The sequence below is a fragment of the Strongylocentrotus purpuratus genome, unplaced genomic scaffold, assembly GCF_000002235.5.
Source record: "Strongylocentrotus purpuratus isolate Spur 01 unplaced genomic scaffold, Spur_5.0 spur5_scaffold_9, whole genome shotgun sequence".
NCBI lineage: Eukaryota > Metazoa > Echinodermata > Echinoidea > Camarodonta > Strongylocentrotidae > Strongylocentrotus > Strongylocentrotus purpuratus.
Genome location: NW_022145615.1, coordinates 659,001 through 675,487, shown reverse-complemented (window position 1 = coordinate 675,487; position 16,487 = coordinate 659,001). Strand labels below are relative to the sequence as shown.

Here is a 16,487-nt window from a genome sequence, read left to right as displayed (position 1 = left end):
ACAGCCGCCCCCTTTGCACATTTAAAGAACCAACTGCATTCTATGTAACAGTGTAGGGAAAAACAAGGTGTAGTGGTCCAATTACACATCACGACCACTAGCTTACATCGGGAGGAGAGACCCGAGGGTAATACTGATTAAAAAATTCCCCTCACAGGCACAGATCACACCAAATCATTAATAATAAATGATAACAAAGATTGAATAAATATGGGTGTATTTTTGTGTTTTCATCCAGGGCTTTGAACCCATGACCTCCAGACACACTGGACTATTGACTTACCTCTAGAATAAGATGCTTAAGCTCTTGATCTGTCAAGAAGGATGGTTTATATGTACCTTCTGTGCTGGTGTTCCCGGTACCTGCATTAAAGAAATAAAACAAATAAAACATTATCTCTCTATCATGTGACATGGTTTGTGGAAACTAGAATTACATAAACATATTCATCTATGGTATTTGATATACGACTATTATTTAACATACAATAAGATGATCTAACATTGACTCTGGCAAAATTTTCCTCAGACTGTAACTTGACACAGGTATGGAGTTAGAGGGAATGGCTAGGGTTAGAATAATGGATAGGGTTAGAATAATGGATAGGGTTATAATTATGGTTTAGATATTGTTTGGGGTTAGTGATAGGGATGGATGTGGGTACACTCTATAGTGTTCACATCCAGAGAGTAATTTTACAAATGCCCATACATTTTGTGTAATTCAAAGTATTTAGCATCTGAGGATGATAGTTCTTTTCTGTGATGGGCTAAATGGATGATTACAAACTTACAATATAATATGTACCTTGTGATAATATAAAAGGCTCTTTTGCTAGATGATTAAAGATACAACCTCTATGTTCAATTAACAACTAAATTTTTCATACCCTTACCAAGTTTTGTAATTTTCTGAGTGAGTGAAAAATTGATATTGAGACTGTGACATATTAAAGTTTACATTAAAAGTATTCAACATAGGTCTTAATTCAAGGATTTCACCTTTAATTTTTCAGTTACAAAAAAGAAAAAGAAATACCATCATATTTACAAGGGTTATGAATAATTGAGTTGTTAACGGTATATCATTTGTTGAGATGAAGCAGGTCATCAAATCTATGTAATAGGAGGTATTAGTGTATGCTAACAATACTTTCTCAATGCTACACTAGTCACCGCCATCCTAGCTCTCACCAGACAAATTGACCTTGTGGGGTTACAACAGCAGACAATACATTATGTAACACCCTACTATGTGGTAACATCTCAATACGAAGCATGAGCCTATCAAGTTATCATTTTTGGCATGAGAAATTGTTTTGTTTTATCAAGTTACAGGCCTGATAAATGTATTGAGTCATGAAAAGAAACATTGTTTACTACAAATTAGTCATTCAGCAGTTATTGTTTTTCTTTTTACAATATTGCCACAAATGACTTGAAATTTTACATACTTGTTTTGAATAGGTTTTAATGTGCTTCAGGAAGGAGTGAGAAAGCCATAATCAATATTAGGGAATGCTATGATAAGTAATGCTCTACAAAATCAGAAAATGTAAGTTTGTTCCCATGGTATATATGTAATGACAAATTTTGGTAAGACACTCCATTTTACTGTAATCTGAGCATTTTTATCATATTATCTCTGGATATATCAATGTTTTGTTGGTGTACTTTAATTGTACAGTCCTATATTTCTCACCTACACATCATGTACATATTTTCTGAAATATTATTGATGGAATGGTAATAGTAATAGTCTTGGATTTCAAGCATTTTAGTCATTTGAAGAAATCAACTTTGGAAAGTGGATCATGATTTTGTTAACAAAGACAGTACTTAGTACTTACACTATATTTAAAAAAAAATAATTTTCCTTTCTTCCAACATTTTACAATGACATTTATATTCTTCCTTATACAATCACATGTCTATCCATGAGATTTTATTTCCTATTTTTATTTATATAAGAGTAAAAAGCAAAAATATCCCCTAAAACCTGCATTTGTTCTAATTATAGACAGCACTGATTTCAAAGAAACCCGGTTCTTTGAGGGACTTTCAAGATTTACATGTCTGTCATCCAAAACCAAAACCGGAACGACATCCCGACCACTGGCATTCTCTGAGTGGTATTCCCCAAACAGTTTGTGTATCATTGATGTCAAAGGGCAAAAAACAGATCATAGTAGAGACTGCTCTACTCTACGTACGTGCACAGACAATGGATGTGTTAAAGAGCTGGCAAGTTCTTTCCTCCCCCCCCCCTTTTTTTTACCTCTCTTTTCTCCTCCTCTAAATTTTTCCAAATTTTGGCGGGGGGGGGGGGGCAGGAAGGCAGGTTTTTATCAAAGAAGTACAAATCATGTAAGTGTATATCTATAAGTAAAATATGTATAATTGACATTAGATCACAAATTACGAAATAATAATTTTCTACACGGATAGGTACCCCCCCCCTTGTCCCTGTAGCTATGCTAATGATTATTATTATCATCATCATAATCACCATAGTTTATACATACATCTTTAATTTTGATCATTATCATTTTGTTAGAAAAATGCAATGCAATAGAAAGAAGAAAAAAAAGTTGTCAACATCACAAAGAAAATTTGATTTTTAAAGTTTTCAAATATATCATTTGTCTTTAAATCAGTCTCAGTACATCTTTACCAATGAATACAATGGTTGGAGAAAACCATACAACTTTCTCAAGCCAACAGTAAGTTGTGTCAAGAGTTGCAAGAATTATATCTTATGCATTTTTGCTCAAATTAAACAAAAAATGAAAGGAAGAAAGAAAATTCCCAACATCCTTTAAATAAAATATAAATATAAAAAGTACAATGTGACATGAAAGGGATTTGGTATTGGATACATGTATGCGGTAAGGCTTATGAGTTATACAGTACCTCTGAGAGACTTCATGTGAGAAACAGCCATGCGGAGAATGGTCAGTTTATCTGGCTTGCGAGCGAGAGCGCTACACGACGGCACCATGTCCGACAGCTCAGTGATATAAGCCGTCATCTTATTCCTTCTCCGTCGCTCAATCTCACTATGATTTTCTCTGTCAAGAGAAGAAACAAAAGTCGATGGAATTTAATTTCATCTTCATTATTTAACAAAAGATGAAAGATATCAATACATCTGCAGCCACAATAAAATCTCAGGAATGATCAAATGGAAATTTCTTCTTTTATACATGATCAGAGAGACTGAATTTTTGAAGCATAAAAATCTGGTAAAAACTGGCATTTGAAAAAGTACATCTCACAGAAATAATGTTTACAAAATCATTCCTAATATCTTTCTCAAGATCAAACAGCCATCATTTGACCCTGTACCTGTCCCCTATTTGTTGAATGGTTTCACAATTAAGATTTCACTTTAATCGCCTAGCCTAGTTCTTTAACACAAATTTAAAAGGACAATCGACTCTCTACATGCCTCTTTTTCCTTGAAAGATTCACATTTGTACTTCTAAATTGTTTCATAATTTATCATAAAAAAACTATACACCTTACAAATTAGATGTTTAATCTTGTGTTCTAATGCTTTTGTATGAAACTAAATTATGAGATTTGTCAGCTTTTAAAAATCCTCCCTTAATTCAGTTTGTACGAAAGGCAAACTGTAAAGAACATCAGAACTAGATGAAGAGTTTGAAAGTTTGGGATTGAAATCAAGCCAATCTTTTTTCACTCTTACCGAGCAAAGTGTCCCTTGTCAGGTTTGTCATCGTCCGTCCTAACAATATGAAAAAGAGGAGTTAAAAATAATTGAGTCTTATTCCTTACAGACAATTTGGAACTGTATTTCATTTCTAACTGTATTCTTGTGCAATAGTCCTCTTGCCCTACTCATAACAAATGCACTACATATGGCATCAATAATTCGATTTAAAAAAAAAAAATTAATTCAAATTTATTAGTTTTAATACGTATATCCATCAAAATTCCATAGCTTTAAAGTTCATGCTCATTTTTTAAAATAATTTGTACACTCAGGAATTATGCCAGTTCTTACCAGATTTTCCACTTTTTGAAAAGGGGTGGCTGTCATGCAAAATTTAATATGTAAGTCTTTTGTTGGCAGCAGAAAACAAACTTCATTAGAAAAAAAACATACATGTATAAAGATGACTTCAAATCATGAAGTTGTACACTTCGTTAGCTGAGAAGTAACCCTCTTCCATCCAATCACTTCAAAGTCTCTGTAGAAATAAACTTTGTTGAATATTTGTCAACCAATGAAAAAAACCTCTGGAAATAATGAAGGAACTTTCAGCCAGTGTGACACCACCTAGATGTATACCCAATGAAGGGCTCCACATACAGTACAGATTGAAATTTGTAAGGTCTGTATGCATGGGCCCCCTGGTTAATTAAAAAAACTAAGGGTATGGAGTTAAATTTCTGAGCCCCATATCATGTGCACCACAACCATGTTAGTATCAATCCCTGCATCAAAATTGAGGTTGCCACATCTGGTGGGTGTTTCACAAAGACTAAGATCGACTTTAAGTTGGACTTTAATATGGCAGGCCGTTCATGCCATTGTTTTTTCTCACCATTATGATCTTTAGACACTATTTTTTCCTTCAATAATGAATTATCAAAAAATATAAATTCTGTAGATTTATGACCATGATTTGTACGTCCCGTGAGAGACCAGTGCCAGTAAACGGTGAGAGAAAACAGTGGCATGAATGGCCTGCCATACTTAAGTCTAACTTAAAGTCGATCTAAGTCTTTGTAAGACGGGGCCCTGGACCGGGTCCATGTGGCACTCCTGGCAGGTATACTCACCTTGAGAGCTTGGCTGAGGTAGAATCATCATCCTCTCCATCACCATCATCACTCCTGGGTGGAGAGAAGCAAAACAAGAATACATGTGAAAGGAGCGGTGAGAAGAGGTAAAGAACGGTGACAGCCAAACAAAGAGAAGCAGATAAAAAAAGAGAAAGAGAGAGATGGATTGAAGGAAGTAAAAAGTACATGTATAGAGAAATATCAAAGCAACTTATATGCCAACAAGCCCAACAAAGTGCATGAACTGCATGTAGATGTAGATCATCAATTATGTCTTTTTTTCAAATCATTAACATGGAAATACGATTATCTGAAAACCTTGTAGGTCTTCGCATGCATTATGGGTATCATACTCCATTCTTTAAACGATATTTCTATTTTTAATGCATTAATTAGACAGCTATGATACACATTTAAAGATTTAAACTTTGCCAGAACTGTGGCTAACAAAGTCTCCAAAAACACCTATTTTTTCTCAATGAGGCTGATTCTGTGACTGCTAGCTCAAGATTAGATCATTAGTGTTGATCTGTCATAAATTGCACTCCTTGAACCATTTTGTATTATGGTTTTATAATGTTACCATTCACGTCAAATGTTAAGCCTTATTCAGATATGAGGCGGCAAAACCGTGGCATTTTTTAAGATGTAAAATGTGATATTCTTCACATTTTTGTAGCTTATATAGCAGAGCCAAGAGAAAAAGTGCAGGACTTTTGTTGTGTGCATTTGCTATTCATTTACACATGTAGAAAGCATGGCGTATTTTGTTTCCGCCGATTTACCGCATCATATCCGAACAACCTTGATGTTAAATGAATGAGTGCATAGGCGTATATTTATCAAGATCACCTTGAAATTTATTTTTGATTTAATTAATTCTAAACGTAAAAAAATAGTTAAATGAAGGTATGTATTCTACAACCGTACATTTGAATAACAATTAGATGCACATAGATAGAGTATGTATGAATGACATGTCTGAATCTACCCAATGAACCATACCAGTAAAACAAAAAAGACTCACATATCACCTAAACCTTTTGAAGTGGTAGGGTCATGACTGAAAATACAAAGATTATTAAATGTATGGACCCAATGTATAGGTTAATCAAAAACGTTATGTTCTAATATTTCACGTCTTTCAAATACCGGACTTTCCATTTAGCCTCTCCTTTTCAAGAAAGACTATTAAACCACTGATTGCTTCTTGTGTTACAGACAATCTGATGATGAGCAAATCAAGATAAACGTTTCCATAAATATATTGTTACCTGAATATATCTTAGCAGTTTAGGTACATTTATGAATAAGTGAATTATATTTAATGTTTAATTTTTTCAATTTGTTTTGATGAATAAATCTACATGTATATCCTTCAGGAAAGAAAGAAACAAAAACTCAAGGCTGCTTTTCGCAGACTTTTATTGTTCAAGGGATTAACAAAGTGAGATAAATGTTTCTCTGAATGTATTTTTAGGTAAGTATATGAATAGATGACCTTTAAGGTGGATTAGCCCTTTAAAGTTGATTTCTATTCATGTCATGAGTGCTGGCTCCATGAGCCGAGCACAGCTCTGAGCTCATCGCTACGTGCCTGCGCATACAACCAGCACGTTCGGCCTTTGTTTGCCCCCCTTCGCAGCTAGCAGCATTGCAGGCAGTAAGACAGGCAGGCTGGCTGGGGGAGCTTCCCTTTATAATGCTACATGCAATGGAGATGGGGTTAATGGAGGGAAGGAAGGCACGTAGAAAAGGAAGGCAGTGAGAGAGAGAGAGAAAGAGAGAGAGAGAGAAAGAGGGCGAATAGAAGCAGGAGTGGTGTGTTCACACTACATCCTTTTCTAAAATATTACAACAGGTTTTAGTGTAATGTTTAACTAAACACCATACACCATAGACAAAGTAAACAAATATATGAGGATATGTACAAGTTACATGTAATATGCCATGGCTGTATATATTACTCTCGAAAGCAAATTATTTAGATTTAAAATAGATATGTCTACTTATCTGTATTTAGCTTTATTTCATTGCGTTATTATAATGACTTGTCAATTTTACCCACTATGATACTTCATGGACCTACAAGAGACACGGTATTCATCCAGACTTTAATTGGTCTGACCATGTTAGGTTCATAGTCTGACAGCATGGTCTGACAATGGAACGATCATAAAGGGAAGGATGGATTAAAATAAAGGAGATGAAAACCGAAAGAATACATTTGAAGGGATTAAGCATCAGTTACAGGTGATGAAATCAATAGAGTCCTTGCTGTCTGAGCCTGAGGGAGCTTTGTTTTGCTCTCATGTTATGCATAATACCCCCATTCACATCCATTTAGACTGGACACCTAACCAACACAAAGAAATCACATTACCCAGAGAGGCCAAGTTATGTTTAGAGTCTATTTTGCAGTGTGACTAAAAAATAATGGCTCGTTCAGATAAATTAGGCGGTGAACCGCTACAGTTTTTTTTATTAAAAGTGTAAATAAATGGCACTTGCATACATCAAAGGTCCTTCCAGTATTGATTCAGTTATGTGTTATAACATGCAGAAATGTGAAGTGTATTACACTTTTTGTCATAAAAATCGCAGAGGTTTACCCCTTCATATCTAAACAAGATTTAATGATGGTTGTCATGATCTCCATGTTTTGAACCCATAGGTTATATAGGATTTTCTTTAAAAAATAGATTTCCAATAGGCTGAGGTTTCATCTCAAACTATTCTCAGGCTTTGTTTCACATGGTTGTATTAATTTACTTCAAATCTACATTTACCATATACACTAATGCCTGTTGCAGTGTAATTTGAGTAAAAATGGGAATAGTATTCATATTAAAAAGGTTGTGATAATGGAAAATATGGGATTACCTAGTATACATGTACTCCAATTACAAAATGTAGGCATACCGGTAAGTCTTTTTGAGTGTTTATTCCTAAATATAATTTTCATGATTTTACATGCAGTATTTGTTGCAAGATAATGATTTTTGTATATCATTGAAATTGTCGTAACCATCAGCATCACCAATTTTCTAGAATTCATGATGATGAAAATAATGATAAAGAACATTTAGACATAAATGTATAATTCTGATTCAGATAATGATATTGAGATATGAAAATTGTCCAAATGTAAACAAACCCTTTCCAAGTACATCTACATGAAGAGACAGAGCTCTATACAGACTTACATGAAGCTGGCAAAGTAGACACACGTGTGTGATCAATGTGCCATAACTGATTGGACAATTTGGATTTATGATAATGAATTGACTGCAAACCTATATAAAATTTATGAATAAGGAATAGCACTGAGAGGTCACAGCCAAAGAAAAGCCACATCTGGAAGCGAATAGAGGAGGATGGAAGTGAATAGGGGGCGATGATTATCAAGGAAAGAGAGAGGCCTTTCAAACAATGATGCAATATGTCAGAAACTGAGATGGTAGTAATTGAAATATGGATACAATAATAGTAATAACCCTTGATTTCCCTTTCTCTCTCTCTCTCTCTCTCTCTCTCTCTCTCTCTCTCTCTCTCTTTCTCTCTCTCTATCTCAGTGTATCTCTCATTGTTTCTTTCTCTATCTCTGTTTCACTTGTTTGTGTGTTAGTAATGTTGTGTCTGATGACCATACACCAACCAATTCTTTTATCTCTCCCTTTTTTTCTCTTTCTTTCTCCTGAAATAATTTTTACCTTCCAACATATATTTTGAAATGTAAAGAATATATGCTCAGTTACATGTAAATATAGGCCTACATCTACATGCATACATGTTGTATATATTGTATATACATGTACATGTACATGTAAACTGTAAGTACTGAAGTACTAAATACCCAATTGATTACACCACCAGTACATATATAACTCATGATAAATATAGGGTGAAATAATTCTAATTTCTTAGGCCTGTCACCACCACCACTACCAACCACTACCAACCACTACCAACCACTACCACTACCACTACCACTACCACAACCACTACCACAACCACAACCACAACCACGACCACGAGTACTACTACTTCTTTATTTACTACTACTACGGTGTATTCAATTTCACTTCCAATACACTGTACACTCGTTTTCACATCTCCTAGACCTGATGGCGTACATGTACACCCATATTTGTATGTACACATTTAAAGTCTTAGTTTACCCATTTGTGGTTAGGAGTTTGTAATCACCTGCTTGAGGTCTAGCTTAACCCTATTAGACATGGATTATTGAGTCATAATGCTCCACACGCTCCCATTAATTGGCTTAATACAGTAAAGCAAGTGTAATGTCAATTAAAGGGGATAATGAGGTTGATTAGAGGATAAGAAATGGACAGGACAGGTACAATCAGTGACTGCATGATGTCTTTATATTAACCCAGAGCTCTGCTTGTACTACAGAGGGCCATATAATACATGTACATGTAGTTTTTAAATTAATTACATGTACCGGTAAGCCAATACATTAGTCTATACATGTACATGTACATGTGTGTATCTATTGATGTACATTTACTTCTTTTCTTATTTCTACCTGCTTTTCCTCCCCACTTTTGATTCACAATGTTATGTACTAAATTTATTTAAAATGTTATCATTGTATGTTACATACATTGTGTAGCATGCTTGATCATTGTTTAATTCATGTTTGATGATAATTTACAATAAGATATAAATCTCTACGTCTTGAAATATAACCGACATGATGCAAGTTAAGGGACCAAAATAATGAATACTCCCACATTTTTAAAGACAAGACAATTATGGAGCTCAGTAAATGCTAACAAGCTTGGAATTCTTTAGGCAATTTAGTTGAATACTGAAAACCCTTTACCAATGATTCAATTGAACACTGAGGATCTGGGGAAAGTCATTAAATTGTATTAATGTGTATCCCTATTCCTTTAAAAACAAAAAACAAACAAACAAACAGACAAACAAACAAACAGTAACTGTGCATCACTACAAATTATAAGATGTATATTAAAGAAGGTTACTCTTTTCAAGTATACAAAGCTTGATATCTATTAATCTACATGTAAGTACATGTACATTATAAGTAAATGGCTACATGTATGTCTAAATGTCTAAGGGCGGAAATATTGTTACGTCATTATGTTGTCAACAAAGTTTATAATTTTGCGTCAATTCTCATTTTAAATGTCTTTATAATCTGTTATCATCTAAAAATCTGAACAAGTTTATACTGGAAACTGTGATGTAACTTACCCAGCCTTCCTCTTCCTCTGCTGTGGGGGAGGGGGTGGTTGTTGCATGATGAAGCGTCCTGTTAACAAAACAACCAGAAGAGATAAATGCAGTTATTGAAACAGGAAATGATCCACTAAAACTTCTCAGCATGCTTGTGGGGTGGGACAGAGTAGAGAGGGGGTAGATAGGGGGAAGAGAAGGAAGAGGGGAAGAGAAGAATGAAGGAGGTGATGATTCGAGGGGAGAAGGGGACAAATCTGGGAGAAGATTAGAGAAGGAGAGAGGGAAGAGGGGAGAAAAAGGGGGAAGGGCGGGGAGGAATAAGGGGTGGGAAGAGGGGAGGGATAAGGGAGAGAGGGAGGGAGGGGAGGGAGGGTAGGGGGAGGGAGCGGAGGGAGGGGAGGGAGGGGAGGGGGAGGGAGGGGAGGGAGGGGAGGGGGAGGGAGGGGAGGGAGGGGAGGGAGGGGAGGGAGGGGAGGAAGGGGAGGAAGGGGAGGAAGGGGAGGGAGAGGGGGAGAGGGAAGGGGATGGAGGGGGAGTGAAAGGAGGGAGAGGGAAGGGGGTGGGAGATGAGGAAAGGTAGAATTACATAAACAAAATAAAGAACTGGTTTTAATAAAGGGACAGGTCTGAACTTCAGGGAAGGAGGAGGTATAACTTAATAAAACAAAATTGATTGAAAACTTTTGAAATACTTCAAACGTTTGCACATTACCTAAAATATAAAATCAAGAATAAGTACATGGCTACATGCATATATATTTGATCTACATGTACACATGTAAAACATTGACAATATGAACATGTACATGTACATTGAGTGATTTGAGGTTCAACCTTTCTTGCATTTTCTCTCTTAGTCAATAACAACAACTAAAAAAATTACTGTCTATTGCCACATGGTCACTTTTCCCATTAGAAGTAAATAATGAAAGTGTTTGACAGTACATAATATATGATATCCATTGTCAGAGAGGTCAGATGTAAATTTTGCAAATCTGCATGTACAATCTGTAGAATCCAAGCTAAACTTTATGGAGACCTAGTTCCATCAGGCCATATTTTAAGAGGTACACACAGTGCTAGCCTAGCAAATGAAAGTTGCATCCTACCATGTACCAATTTATACACCTCAGTGAGTAGAGGAAAAGTTGATAAAATGTCTTGCTAAAAATATAACTGTACATGTAGGTTCTGTTCCATGGATTGAACACACAACCTTTCCATCTCTAGTCAAACCACTTAACTATAAATCTCTACATTAATCACATTCATTTGCTTCTTTCAAAATTCCTTTTTTTCAAAATCTGTTTAGAATAATTGAAATAACCGAAATAATAGAACACAATTTTCAATTCAATTACATTTCTTCCCATATTGTTATCAGCATTATCATTATTTAAACCATCATTATCATTACCACATTATCATAATTGTTGTTTCTTTCTCTCTATATCACTGTCATTGTAATACCATACGTATATATATCTCAATAAACTTCTTGTCTATCTTCAGCAGTTTGTCAAGTAATTGACCCGTTCTCTTCTCTGGATACAAAATTATCATCAAGGTAATTTTCAATCTAAAATAAAATTTTGAAGATGGATACAATCATGCAAATCTAGCATTTAAAGAGTGAATTCATCCACATATCTTTGATTTGAATAAACAAAGAAAAACCAAACCAATCAAATAAAAGCTTGAGGTAAATAATACAAATAAGAAAGTCACTAATTTTAAAACTTAAAATGAATTAATTTATTTGTTTATTATTTCCTTTTTCACAAGACAGTCAAAGAATTTGAATATGTGTTTATACAGAAATACTATGAATATACAAAGTAATTTATAATATCATCAGCAGTGTATACAAACGTTTCACTTAACAGCTTATGTGACATGAAAGAAGAATATTTAGAAAAAGCCTATGATAGTTTTGTAAAACAAGGATCCTATTAAAGGTACTATGTCCCATTTGCAGGCCAAAAAATGAAAAAGTTAAATTCCAACTGCATTTGAAAGATAATACTAATTTAGAACTTCCCTAAAAAAATTGGGGCTTGAAAATGTCTTCAAGTGGGAAAATAATGACTATTAGTTATCAAATCGACTTTAGGGCTATAGAGCCCAAAAGTAATAGTCTTGATTTTCAGACAATTGTACCGAATGGTCATACGTTTTATGCTGCGCAAAGATTCAATCAGTTTAATCTTGGCCATCAGAAGAAGTGGGTTATTCATGTAGACAAATGCTCATGTACCCTTTACAACTCTTTTCATGTATGTTATTACCAAAGAAGAAAAAAAGCCAGTCAGTCACTCAATAGTGTCTGACAGTGAAGTCTAGCAAGTAAACGGGTTTCCTTGCATAATTTGAATATGAGGACACTGTTAACATTTAAATTTCACAGATAGGACATACATGACATTATCTGTATTCAGTCCCCCTCTTTCGAAGCGTGGAAGCTTTGACGTTTCATTAAATTATTAGAGAAAGAAGACGATTCTTTGTTCCATTAATTCTCGACTCATAATCCTTAATTTGAACTCAATTTCCCCTGTTCCGCGCGGTGCGCGGAAGCTTTGACGTTTTATTAAATTATTAGAGAAAGAAGACGATTCGTTGTACCGTTCTCGACTCCTTTCCCTTTTTCTTCCTACGTCCTCTTACTTTTTTTCTTCTCTTCTCTCTCTTTTTTTTTTGGCCGACGTTTTTTTTTTGGGGGGGGGGGGCAACTGCCCCCACCGCCCCCCCTGGCTACGCGCCTGTAAGTAGGTCTAGTAGCTCTAAAATCCTTCCCGTAGAGATTGCATGGAATTCAGATTACACACATCCCTATGTATTGGCATTGCGCGCTGGCATTGCATTGCAATATGCATTGGCATTGCAAACTAATATTGCTCGTGATTCTGAAGGTGATACTCAACAAGTGAGGTGTCATATGAAAGCGCAGGTTCTTCTACATATTCCCCACAGGGCCGGCCCACCCCCAAAATTGTAAAAATATCTTGCTTAGACTAGAATCTAGATCTAGTCTACTCTCAAAGATACACTCATAAAAAACAACCGTGCAGATTAACTAGAGAAAGGCCAAGGTAGTGTCATAAGTTGACCCTTTTGTTTTAGGCATATAAAAGTATTAATGACTGCTTTAATATTCGAGAAATAGTTGTTTTTATACGCTCATCGTGTTACAATTGGGCTATTGCCCCTCGGCACGCCTCGGGCAATAGCACAATTCTAACCTTCCCTTGAGCGTATAAAGACAACTATTTCTCTCAAAGCAGTCATTAATACTATAATATTTTATTTTGTTCTACCTGCTAAGCTCCATCCCTGAGAAAACCCCTCCAAAGGCAAATGACTTTTGTGACATCATCATGCCAGTCATTCATCAGTCAGCTAGATGAACAATAGACATTGGTATGTCCCTTCCAATCAACTGACCATCTGTTCACAATAGCATTGCATCTTTTTATACAATGCCCACTCACAAAATTCAATTACATTTTAAGCAGTTGCTATGTCAGAAATCCCAAAGCAACACCATGAAAAGAAGGGTTTCAATGGGCTATTATATGAAAACATGCAATGCTGATGCAATTAAAGGTACCCAGTGGGTGAGGACATACCACATGTCATTTATTGGGTAGACTATGGCTGGCAAAAAAGGACAAGAAATCCTCCTGCTATGATTTTTCTCACGTCCACTTAAATAGGGAGTTTTTTTTTTTTTTATATTTAAAAATATTTTGAAAATATTTTGAAAATACGCCATGTTTATATAAGGCCTTTCCCACTTACCTAAACTGATTGTAAATGTGTTTATTTCTACATTGTAAATTTCTCGAAGGGATGGGTAATCTGCCACAGCAGGCAAGCCATAGTTAGAAGTGTATTCTCTAGTTTTCAAACCTAATTACCTACATTAATTTTGAGATAAATTCTATCTTCAAGTGTCAAAACTTAATAGTTTAAAACATGTGTTTAAACGTTTGGAATGTTGAAGTTTTGAAGTTTTGCCCATGTATTGTTGCGTCACTGCCTGCGCTGTGCGCTCACATCATATTTGCATGGGCGCCATCTTAATTTACACACACCGTAAACCATGACCTCTAGAGGTCAGTGGTTTGTTTACTCGTAAGTTAAAACGGCGCCCATGTCTGCGCATGCGCACTGTTGTAACAGTAAACTGGTGTATTGTATTTTACAAAAAATTATGTGGTTTATTCTACAAAACTTTTGAAGTAGACTAGATCTATATCACATGTCTTATTTCCTTGTAGTAAGTGGTAATCTAGACTACTTTCACTCTTATTCATTCCTTATTCTTTTAAATAGCTATAAAAGTAGCTCTTCGTGAAACGGTTTATGCTTAAGAAGATCAGAGACATTCTTTGTAGTTCATGGGATAAATATGACTGTCTACGTTAGCCTTAAGGGCTCTCTCGAAATGTTTTTTAATGATATTATTCGAGAGAGCCTTAAACGGCTCCCATACCCCTGCACGGAGAGGCATGTAAACAAAACTCAAAAGTGGTCCAAAATCACACTTTCGCGCACCCGACCAATATTGGACAGTGGCTTTGATAAATTTTGTCCGAGTTTTGGTCTTAATTAGCGCTTTAATTTCAAAATCGGATCTAAAAATAACAAAATAAGAGCAATTTTCTTACCAGACCGATACAGCTCAGCTCCCTTTTCACGTGTACCGTGTGAATTCACGATGTCTACACAATGGTGATGACCTCTGACTAGCACTTCGTAAATGTGCTGCTTCCGTATAATGCGCTGAATAACACTCATACAGCGCATTATACGGAAGCAGCACAATTTACCCACAATTACGGAAGTGCCAGTCAGAGGTCATCACCATTGTGTAGACATCGTGAATTCACACGGTACACGTGAAAAGGGAGCTGAGCTGTATCGGTCTGGTAAGAAAATTGCTCTTATTTTGTTATTTTTAGATCCGATTTTGAAATTAAAGCGCTAATTAAGACCAAAACTCGGACAAAATTTATCAAAGCCACTGTCCAATATTGGTCGGGTGCGCGAAAGTGTGATTTTGGACCACTTTTGAGTTTTGTTTACATGCCTCTCCGTGCAGGGGTATGGGAGCCGTTTAAGGCTCTCTCGAATAATATCATTAAAAAAACATTTCGAGAGAGCCCTTAAGGCTAGTCTACGTCTTGTCGTTGGTTTCGAGAAACGGGCCCCTGGTTTCCTATTTCACAATATCATGAATAAATCAATAGGCTACCCCCTGTTAATGAAGGGCCCTATAAGTATAAGGCTATAAGCAATTATACTATTTTATTTATGGTAGCGCTGTACGCAAATGAAGCCTGCATTGCATTCCATTGCCATGCCCCTAGATCTAGATCTATACCGTAATGGTGAAAAGTAAAGTTAGTGGCCCTGTCGCACAGCCGGAGCGAAGCCCCTTCGCCTGTGTAATAAACTCCGCGGTTTCGATCCTGACCGAGCGAGCAGAACATGAAAATCACGATCAAACACGACAATCAAACACATAAATTATGAAAATTATCACACAAGCTGATAAAACAAACATTATAACATGATAACTTACTTTCTATTCCGCTTACAAAGGCTTATATTTTAAAATAATATGTTGCTCCTGTATCCTGTCTTAGACTTAGGTCGCCTCATCAATCAGGAGAGGTCATGGAAGTTAGTTGTTTACTCTCTATGTAGGAGTTGAGACAGAATATTTGCCTGCTATGTACAACCGCATATATACGTATAAATTGAATGTACATCGTCGTTGAATCCAGCAGCTAATTCAATTGTTCATTGCACTAGAAATATTATGGTAGCTTGTAATACACTAATAAGAATTGTTATAGCCGAATATCTAGGATCGAGTGAAAAGGTGGGGGGGGGGGGGGGGGTTGTTGTTGTTGTTGTTGGGGTGGGGAAGGGAATCCTCTTATAGGATGGGGGGTGTGAGAGCGGTGTACGAGAATACACTCGGCGGTTTTGAAGATTTTGACAGCTTCGCGTGCTGGAAAGTTATATTAAATTTTGTTTTCTGAGCCTTCAAATAATCAGAGGATAAGTCTTTGATAAGCAGAAACGGAACCTTGGACGTTTATAAAATTATATATACCGTATATATATATTTAAATATATATTTTTTTTTGGGGGGGGGGGAGAAGGGATTAGAGGCTTTAATTTAATTGCTGGGAGCTGGGTTAGTTTTTCTTGCAATCATTTGGGGGCGGCCGCGGGGGGGGGGGGGGGCTTGAGGAAATTTGGAGGGGCTCTTAATTAATAGGGCCCCTCCCCTCAAAAAAAAAATCTCTAAGGAGAACACCCACTGTGTCAATAATAAGATAAGTTGTTTAAAAATCACAAAGTTTGCTCTTTTTCAATTCTTAGGACACCTTCATGCTTCATCCGAGTCCACTTTCTCT

General features: G+C 36.0%; 1 protein-coding gene across 4 annotated transcripts in view; it reads right to left on the bottom strand.

Moving 5' to 3' along the window:
- The window catches only part of LOC576033 (aryl hydrocarbon receptor nuclear translocator 2), a 29,186-nt gene extending 13,406 nt beyond the window's left edge, over nt 1-15,780 (bottom strand). Inside the window, exons 1-7 of one of the 4 annotated variants that reach the window (XM_011681679.2) lie at nt 15,641-15,780; nt 10,066-10,123; nt 5,843-5,878; nt 4,813-4,866; nt 3,713-3,751; nt 2,914-3,071; nt 284-363 (exon numbers count right to left, since the gene is read on the bottom strand). In XM_011681679.2, the coding sequence (XP_011679981.1) occupies nt 284-363; nt 2,914-3,071; nt 3,713-3,751; nt 4,813-4,866; nt 5,843-5,878; nt 10,066-10,112 (414 nt within the window). In that variant the 5' untranslated portion in view covers nt 10,113-10,123; nt 15,641-15,780. The remainder of the gene's footprint in view (nt 1-283; nt 364-2,913; nt 3,072-3,712; nt 3,752-4,812; nt 4,867-5,842; nt 5,879-10,065; nt 10,124-15,640) is intronic. The other 3 variants (XM_011681680.2, XM_011681681.2, XM_030976598.1) reach the window with 3 other exon arrangements.
- Nucleotides 15,781-16,487: the final 707 nt, after the last annotated feature.